This window comes from Mytilus californianus, unplaced genomic scaffold (genome assembly GCF_021869535.1).
Source record: "Mytilus californianus isolate M0D057914Y unplaced genomic scaffold, xbMytCali1.0.p SCAF_3, whole genome shotgun sequence".
NCBI lineage: Eukaryota > Metazoa > Mollusca > Bivalvia > Mytilida > Mytilidae > Mytilus > Mytilus californianus.
Genome location: NW_026262679.1, coordinates 33,030,523 through 33,040,943, shown reverse-complemented (window position 1 = coordinate 33,040,943; position 10,421 = coordinate 33,030,523). Strand labels below are relative to the sequence as shown.

Here is a 10,421-nt window from a genome sequence, read left to right as displayed (position 1 = left end):
ACTGACAAGGTTCCCAGTACTTGATAAAATCATAAAGATATCATTTGAGACAACCACTGACAAGGTTCCCAGTAGTCAAATGAAAATATAACAGGGTTAGACTAGTGTTTTTTTTATCAAAATCATGCAGTTCTACTCTGTAATATCGGCGGATGCTTATTGGTGAATATTTCATGCAGCAACTTCATCAGGTGAATCACTCGAGTTGGTTTTATGGGGGAAAATGGGTGCGGGTGGGCATTATTTTATTACAATGAATGATTTAGTAACTGAGGTTACTGTTTTAGGATAATGAAAATTAATGTTTACTGTAATATAAGGGAGAACGGACATCATTTTAATGGAAACTATAAAGACTGTCATGCCATGTCATGAGGTATTCCCAATATGCCGGATTAAACAAGCGTCATGTCACCAATGGGACATTGACTTTTGAAAAAACCTAGACTTTAGTACATTTCTTATTTCGAGTTAAAAAATCTATTACAAAACTGATACAAAAATGTAAAGAACGAAAAATTAGTTTGATGTAGGTTTATTTATGATAAACGCCAGGAAAATTATAATTACACATGTATCTAGGGAAAAAACAAAGAAAATGTAAACTCTCATCGTTTACGTTCAGAAGATGTAACTTTGTATTCCATCAAATCTTATTGACTCGGCAGAGGCTTTCAATAAATGAATCCTGATGTTGTAAAGTATCATATCAATAGTACATAAATGTTGGTAGGTAGTAATAAACAATACTTTTTCTTAATATCGCAAGCACGATTTTAGATTATTTGCATTGTAAATTCTTACTTTTATTTGAATTCCTGTTTATTCATGATGTAAGCATTGTATTCATTGTAATTTGTTTCTCTTGAAAAGATAGCATGAAGACTATGCATCACAATACCGCTATGAATTGCGATTTAGGTACATTATTCGAACGCAAATAGTTGCTTTAATTTGATAATATACAGATACGCTCATCAAACGACTTGAAACAAAACGTATAAAGCATTTGATTGATCATTTGGGACAAAGTCATAAGCGTTTTATCATTCAGATAGCTAAAATAACTGGTAATGGGTTTATAATTCAGCCATTTTACACATAAAGTGATATCAGAGAAAATTACGCAATTTACGAATTTATTGTACTTATCCATGGTATTTAACTAATGGATTTACGGTGGTAAATCATGGAAATTATGGCGCAGGAATAGTGTCACAATGGCGTTTTAATGCCATCGCATAATTCATTTACGCCATCGCATAATTCAATTTATGCAATCGCATTAATAATTATGCGATCGCATAATTCAATTTATGCAATCGCATAAATAATTATGCGATGGCATTATTATTTATGCAATCGCATTAATTGAATTATGCGATAGCATTAATCCCATAAATGCAATCTCTTAAATATCTATCCATTTATGCAGTCGCATAAATATTTTTGCAATCGCAGAAAACATATTTTTCGACCAATCAAAATCTATATAACATCGATTGAAACTTCCCTTCATTTTTAAGGAGAAGTCCAAGTACCTCCGAATGAACTTTAATTAAGACTGCAAGTGACAGTGCTAACAATTTCATGTAACTTGTAAGATGGTAAATTCGATGGATAGGAGGATCTTGCAGACATGTAGCCTGGCATCCTGACACAATCTTATAATTCCTCGATCTACTGTCGTGCAGTTACTGAGTTAGCCAGGATCACAGGCTCTGAGGCTGGCAAGATGGCGATTCGCACAAGGCGTGGAGGAGGTAGAGATAATCTCAATCTGGTGAACTTCTTATCTACTTGTGATGGCGTTGTCCAGGATGTTGCTAGATTATTGAGAACTGATCATAGCGACGTAAACTATGTTGATTCATCGCTTTTGCGAATACAGACTCTTGCAACAAATCTAAATAGGGTGTGTCATAGCCATCCAGAAAATACAGAGTTACTGCGTTTGGTACAGTTACTTCAGTCTGACATCAAGGAATTGAAAAGGTATCAAAATTTTATTTATTATAATATTTTTTTAAATTTGTAAAAGGTTTAGGTCTGTACGCGTTATCATATTTTTAAAGTTTAATAATTAAAGAACAACATGGGAGCCGTGGTGTAGTGGTTAGTGCATCGGACTACTAACACAAAGGTTTCTGGTTCGATTCCCGTTATGGGATGAAATTTTCAGGGACTGAATTTTCGGCTCTCCCTTGAAACCATTTGCGAGTATAGTCTTGAGGAAATGATGATAGTCCGTCTGAAGGGGACGATAAATGGCTGACCCGTGTTAAGAGAGAGCCATATCTCTTGCACGTTAAAGACACCCTTGTAGATTTCGAAAAAGAGCAGGCTAATACTGCTACAAGGCAGCACTCGCACTCACAAAGTGGAAAGGGATTAATATAAGTTGCAAAAACTGTTTCCCAATCCACTATAAATAAATATGTTTAAACTAAAGAACAACAATTTAAGCTTCATGCGGACCCTTTGGCTAAAATGGCTGAATTTTCACCTCAAAATTCACTTTGAGTACAGAGTGCATCTTGAAAAGTTTTAAGGCATAGCATGCCCTAGATATACATGTATGTGATCAAATTATTTTTTTATTTTTTTAGTGCATCCTCAGGTACAGCATATAAGGCTACTAGAACAATTCAAGGCTCAGCTGGCCCCCCATCTTATGATATAACTAGAGATCAACTTGAGTTTTTTTTGGAATTGGGTTTCAAGGGAACTGATATGGCAAAGATGCTCCAAGTATCAAGATCTACTGTAATGAGAAGATTGAGGTTGGTATCTGATCACAAATTTTTTATGTTCTTTCAAATTTATGGCCTGCAAAAATAGCTTATAATATTTCACACATTGTTCATGTTCAATATATTATATTAACTTGTAAAACAATTGAATTATTTATCATGAAGTCCAAAAAATTTAAGTGCATATATATCGAAATATAAGGTAAGAAATTTAACTGAATAATTTTTTTTTTAAGGTTCTTCACGTTATCAATATCTGACACCTTCACTGTTCTTTCCGATGATGAGTTGGATTTGTTAATCAAGCCAATGGTTGTTGAAAACCCATACCTGGGATATAGATCTGTAAAGGCTCGTTTAAGAAGTCTTGGCCATGTATTCCAAGAGGGCAAAGTACGTGAAGCTCTTATTAGATGTGATCCTACAGCTGCAGCATTGAGATGGTCTGACACAATACATAGGAGAAAATACTGTGTAGCTGGGCCAAATTCCCTTTGGCATATTGATGGAAATCATAAGCTAATCAGGTTTGTTAATATCAGAACAGCATATCCATATATGTTAGTAGAAAATCGTTATTTATATTGACCTGACATGATGAATTAGAATGAATTTCAATAGATGAGGTTACTTTAATAATACTGGTAATTTCTGCTGAAAGCAAGCAGTTATTTGGAAACATAACCATAACTTTAGTTCAATACGATATTATTTTAATATGTAAAAGTAACTTATGCCGTGGTAATGCGAATAATTCAGTGTGGATTAAAAATTAAATTTTTGGAAGTTTAAAGTTATAGTAAGGAACACATCTACAGATTTAAAACTTTTTCTTGTCCTTCAAAGAACATAGCTGCAAAACTGTGAAAATAGGTGCAATTTTGGAACCCTCACTTTAGGTACATTAATATCCCTGATATAGCAGAAATTACCATGAATTTATTATTATCTTATCCTTCTTTATTGTATTCCATGTGTAAACGTAAGTTTTTTTCCTTCAGGCTGATTTCCTTGTAGTTAAAGGTTCATACATGTTTTAAATGCTTGGAACAAAACAAAGCATTAAAATACAGGGTCACAGTAACTGCAGCCTCTAGTTTGGATAACCTTATAATTCTCCTACAGTCATTGACAGTGAACAAAATGGTGAAATCTGTATAGACACTGAATAAGCATGATCCTTAAACCAAACATTTTTAAAAACCCCTCAATATAGATTATTTCTATCTAATCTGAACACCAGCATACAACGACAGAAATCTTAAGTCTTATAGGGGTTCTGTTTATAGTGTAATAGACTGGTTTTACTGTTTATATAAATTGGGAACTCATGAATTTTTCAATTATATTTTTAAGTTTAGGAAAAGTGAGTAGAATTAAATTCTTCAATGGTTTTCAAAATTACAGAGCAGTAATTAACTTATAAAGAACACTCTTGCTGTGTTATTATTATGAACATATCACTAAAATTATTGATACTTTCAACAGCAATAAGATTGAAGAAATTAGAGTGGTTTGTCAGCATCTATGATACAAAAAAAAGAAACTTTGCCAAATGTGCCTATTTACTTTTATGTAAAGTAGATATGAGTAAACCTTGAAAGATATTACTGAATTTGGTTGACTATGCAAATAAAGTTGAATTAACAACAAAAAAAATCAAAATCTTGCAAGATACAACATGTGCCAATTTGAACCAGAGAGGACCTAAAACCTTAACTTAACATTAAATCTGTTAGCGCCAGAAGTCTCATAATGCCTTTGAAGTCCTCAGATTTTCTTTTCTCAAAATTAAATAAATCAACAAGCAGGATTTTCCAAAAAAAAAAACCTTAATGGATAAAAAAATCTTGAGAACCAGAATGCAAGTCCGTCAAATATTGTGCATGAATCATCAATACAACATTCATTGACATTGAGCTCTTCACTCTTCATTTGCAATTGAAAAATGAGGGGCCTGATGGGGGGGGTCTCATCACGATTCACGAGTTGATTTTTTTGTCAATCACGATTCACAGAAAATAAATTTCCATGATCACAGATCACGATAGCGAAAATGCACCGATCACGAGGAACGAAAATAACCCATCAGGCCCCTCGAAAATGATTGCAATTTAGCAGAAGTATCTCTGGGGTATGATTTGTAAAAAAAAATAAGAAAAATCATACCAGTCAGATTTTAAATATGACAGAACTTACTTGTGTCTTTAACTTTAATCTTTCTTATCTAAATATAATTCAGGTGGCGATTTGTGATTCACGGCGGAATTGATGGATTCAGCCGCCTGATTGTATTTATGGGAGTGGCCACAAACAACAAGTCTTCCACAGTATTTGATTTATTTCTAAATGCCACAACAACTTGTGGACTACCATCTCGAGTGAGAACTGATCATGGAGGTGAAAATGTTGATGTTGCCAATTTCATGGTCTTACAAAGAGGACCTGGGAGAGGGAGTATAATACAAGGAAGGAGTGTTCATAACCAGAGGATAGAGAGATTGTGGCTAGATTTGTTTAAAGGCTGTACAAATGTGTTTTATGACTTATTTACATTTCTGGAAGCTGAACATATTCTGAACATAGAAAATGAGAAGCACATATTTGCCCTTCATTTTGTTTTTATTCCAAAGATCCAGGCCTCGCTACAAATATTTCTGAATCAGTGGAATAATCATAAGCTTAGCTCTGAAAATGGAAAAACTCCAAACCAATTGTTTTTGAAAGGGGTCCTTCAGCAGTATCATAGTGAGTCAAGTGTCATCAAAGACCTTTTCAATGAGATTGATGATGACTTTGGCATTGACTGGGGAGGTCCAGTACCTGATACTGAAGATGAGAATATTGAAGTTACAATTCCAGAAACACAGTTTCATCTGTTGGACACAAGTTTACAAGAACTAAGAACACAAGTTTTTCCCCTTCTAGAAAATAGAAATGATTTTGGAATTTCTGAATACCTTGTAACATTAGATTATTTGGACCATTATCAACAGTAATTTTGATTTATTTACAAATTAAAATTTTATTGATTAGTCCCTCTACAAAGTATTTATAGTGTCAATGTCCTCATGCACATCCACACTTGCTTAAAATCTAAGATCTTATCCTAGGAACAAGAAGGGACGACATCAAAAGTTCAATGTAGGATAAAAAACTTAATTCACATAGTTTTTTCAATGATCCTTCCCTCTCCCTTTTTTAACTTCATTTGGGAAAAATTGACTGATCAATATGGATACCTGTAAAATCAATGTCAAATAAACAAATCTTGCAGCATTTTTTACCCCCACACCCCAAACTATTTGATTTCGTTTTTATACGCCCGTTTACGGGATGTATTATGGTATACCGTTGTCCGTCTGTCCGTCCGTCGTCAACATGTCGGACATTAACTCAAAAACGCTTTAACCAATTTGCATAAAACTTTGGTGAATTGTTTATATCTATTGACGTGAGCTCCCTTTCGTTTTTTATAAATTTTAAATTTTACGTTTCTGAGTTATGGGGTTTTATTCATTAAAAAAGGGGTGATTTTCCAGTTTTCGGACCATAACTCAAGAATGCTTTCACCAACTTGCAAGAAATTGTGGTGAATTGTTTATATGTATTGACATGAGCTCCCTTTCGATTTTTATAAATTTTAGATTTTATATTTTCTAGTTGCAGGGTTTTATTCATAAAAAAGGGGGATTTTCCAGTTTTCGGACAAAAACTCAAAAATGCTTTCAGCAGTTCTTATGAAACTATGGTGAATTGTTTATATCTATTTAAGTAAGCTCCCTTTAGAATTTTATAAATTTTACATTTTACATTTCTGAGTTATGGGGTTTTATTCATTAAAAAAGGGGGGATTTTCCAGTTTTCGGACAATAACTCAAAATTGCTGTGAGCAATTCTCATGAAACTTTGGTGAATTGTTTATATCTATTGATGTAAGCTCCCTTTTTATTTTCATAAATTTCTAGTATGACATTGAGAATAAATTGAACTTTATTTGTTTATAGTCTGACAACAGATTTACTAAGTATTGCGCAACAGCACAGTGTATTGCACAACAGCAAGAAATCTTTAATTGAATATAATTTCAATTCATATAACCAATTTCAAGTTCTTTGACTACATTTATTCAAAAACCTGTAATATGTCAAATATTTAATTACAATCCAAATTCAGACCTGTATCAAGCTTGAATATTGTGTCCATTTTTGCCCCAACTGTTCAGGGTTGGACCTCTGTGGGCGTATCCAACTGCGCTCAGCGAAGCAGTTTATTTTTCATTTATTGATCTTTTGATGCCCTCCCTAGGAGGTACTTGAAGGAACTTGTCAGCTTGTATACACTGATCTATGTTTAATTGTTAGAGATCATCCTTCAGCAAGAATAATTTCACTGAGAGATATTTGTAGTTTTTTATGTTCCAGAGGTTAGGCGAAGGGGGTATTAATTTTTACCAGTGTCTTTCCATAATTTTGTCCATACATACATTTGTACATCCCAAAATTGGTTTCCATTCTTTAACGACTAACGTCACAGTACCCAAGTTGCATGGAGTACCCCAATTGCATCTATTCAACAAAAACCGCTGGGGAAATCTTAAAAATTTTCTTTGAAACAAAATAATTTGTAATTTTGTTATTTGACATTAAACACGTCTTTCATGAAAGGTAAAAATATAAAATATACATAAAACATTCACGTATACATAAATCAATAGATTCAAAATTCTATCTAGGAGTTACGCCGCTTTGAACTTATTTGCCTCAATAAGCTACTGTAACAGTTTGTCATCGCAGCCCCTCTGAAACCACACAACAGAATTTCATGAAACTTTTTAGATAATGATATGTAGGGAATTATGTTTTTTTTTCTGCGAGTTACACCCCTTTGAACTTATTTGCCTCAATAAACTATTGCAACTCCTCTGAAACCACACAGCAGAATTTCATAAAACTTTTTAGATAATATGGACATACTATGTAGACCTGCATATCAACAGGAAATTATGATTCAATTGTTTTTATACGCCCGTTTACGGGACGTATTATGGTATATCAGTGTCCGTCCGTCTGTCTGTCGTCAACATGTCAGACATTAACTCAAAAATTCTTTCACCAATTTGCATAAAACTTTGGTGAATTGTTTATATCTATTGACGTGAGCTCCCTTTCGTTTTTTATAAAATTTAGATTTCACCTTTCCGAGTTATGGGGTTTTATTCATTAAAAAAAAGGGGGATTTTCCAGTTTTCGGACAATAAGTCAAGAATGCTTTCACTAACTTGCAAGAAATTGTGGTGAATTGTTTATATCTATTGACATGAGCCCCCTTTCGATTTTTATAAATTTTAGATTTTACGTTTCCGAGTAACAGGGTTTTATTCATAAAAAAAGGGGGGATTTTCCAGTTTTCAGACAAAAACTCAAAAATGCTTTCAGCAATTCTTATGAAACCTTAATGAATTGTTTGTTTGTATTGATGTAAGCTCCTTTTAGAATTTTATAAATTTTACATTTTACATTTCTGAGTTGTGGGGTTTTATTCATTAAAAAAAGGGGTGATTTTCAAGTTTTCTGGCAATAACTCAAAAATGCTGTCACCAATTCTCAGGAAACTTTGGTGAATTGTTAATATCTATTGATGTAAGCTCCCTTTTTATTTTCATAAATTTCTAATATGACATTGAGAATTAATTGAACTTTATTTGTTTATAGTCTGACAACAGCAGATATACTAAGTATTGCACAACAGCAAGAAATCTTTAAGTGAATATAAATTCAATTCATATAACCAATTTCAAGTTCTTTGACTACATTTATTCAGAACCTATAATATGTCAAATATTTAATTACAATCCAAATTCAGACCTGAATCAAGCTTGAATATTGTGTCCATTTTTGCCCCAACTGTTCAGGGTTGGACCTCTGCGGGCATATCTAGCTGCGCTCAGCGAAGCAGTTTATTCTATGAGTTATACCTCTTTGAACTTATTTGCCTCAATAAAACAATGAACTTATTTGCCTCAATAAAACAACAACAACAACAATACTTTATTTTAAGAGGTTTACACAGTTAGCTATATAACTAATCTTCCCTGAGGCCCTCATCATGAAAATCAAACAAAATGCAAACATATACATTGCATACATCAGAATAAAAAGTCAAGTATGATAATAACGTTCAATACAACTTGATAAGATGTTATGAAAATAATCAGTTTTCAATATTAATTATACAGCTAGGTATAAATAATATACTTCTGAAACAGTTTGTCATTGTAACTCTTCTAAAACCACACAACAGAATTTCAATCAACTTTGTAGATAATAATTAGGACATACTATGTAGATGTGCATTTTAACAATAAGTAATGATTCAATTTTTTTTAGAGTTATTTTATTTGTCTAGTGACAATGTGGTGGTGTCGGGTATGTGACCACGCTCACTAAGGTTCTTTAATTGTGATATTTAGTAACAAGATTTGTGTTTACGAAATGCTACAACCAAATAATTTTTTTTTGGCATGTGAACTTAGAATGTTGGCTAACATATCAAGAATGAGTATCCTACTGATCGAATAATTTTTTTGAAAGTAATTGTCTTTGAAAATAGGTAATTTTGCCAAAATATTAGTTTTCTGGACTTACTTTTCTTAATAGGTAATGACTGCTTCGCACTGTCATAAATTAAGTGTTCACTTCTGTTTATATGTTTATATATTTTTACAGAGAATGTAATTTATTCATTTATTTAAATAAATGTGATTAGCTTTATTTGTTTTTTTTTAAATTATATTCTTTCAAGGTTTTATTTGCATATTATCTCATAATTAGTATGAAAGACATTAAGTACAAATGTAAATAAAAAAACACAACCCTAAAAAATATTTGATATGCATTGAGAGAGTTATCCACCCAGACTAGTATGAACGTCTATTTTACAGTCTGAAGAAAAGCAAGAGTGCACATGCTGAAATGTCTCGCCTTTCTTTACTTATCATAGTATTATGTTGAAAGTCCTAAATATAAAGCTTTAATACAACTAACACATAAACTTTACATGATAAAAGAAAATGAGGTCAAGGTCATGTAAACCAAACAAGTAATATATGTACACCTTACAATCATTCAATACACTAAATATAGTTGACCTATTGCTTATAGTTTCTAAGAAGCAGACTTAACCAAGGAAATTAAACATTGACCAATGAACCATAAAAATGTCTCTGGTTAAGGTTAGATGAACCATGCCAGGCAGACATGTACAGCTTACAAATCTTCCAGACAACACATATACATGTAGTTGTCCTATTGCTTAAAGTTTAAGAAAATCAGACCAAAACACAAAAACTTAACACTTTGCAATTAACCATAAAAATGAGGTCATGGTAAAATAACACCTGTGACACTGACCTGTGCATCATAGAATATTTCCATACACCAAATATAGTTGACCTATTGCATATAGTATTAGCAAAAAAAGACCAAAACTCAAAAACTTAACTTTGACCACTGAACCATGAAAATGAGGTTAAGGTTAGATGACACCTGCCAGCTAGACATGTACACCTTACAATCATTCCACATACACAATTTATAGTAGACATATTGCATACAGTATAAGAAAAACCGACCAAAACTCAAAAACTTAACTATAACCACTGAACCA

General features: G+C 32.6%; 1 protein-coding gene across 2 annotated transcripts; it reads left to right on the top strand.

Moving 5' to 3' along the window:
* The first annotated feature begins 1,259 nt into the window (after nt 1-1,259).
* Nucleotides 1,260-9,526, top strand: LOC127734390 (uncharacterized). Of its 2 annotated transcripts, XR_007997539.1 has the most exons (5): nt 1,260-1,995; nt 2,610-2,783; nt 2,990-3,280; nt 4,996-7,769; nt 8,712-9,526. XR_007997539.1 is itself a non-coding variant. In XM_052244230.1 (4 exons), exons 1-4 carry the CDS (start codon nt 1,736-1,738, stop codon nt 5,750-5,752), a joined length of 1,482 nt encoding a protein of 493 aa, XP_052100190.1. In that variant the 5' UTR covers nt 1,260-1,735; the 3' UTR covers nt 5,753-9,526. The 2 variants fall into 2 exon arrangements, 1 of the variants encoding a protein (XP_052100190.1); XM_052244230.1 differs by having other exon boundaries at nt 4,996-9,526.
* Nucleotides 9,527-10,421: the final 895 nt, after the last annotated feature.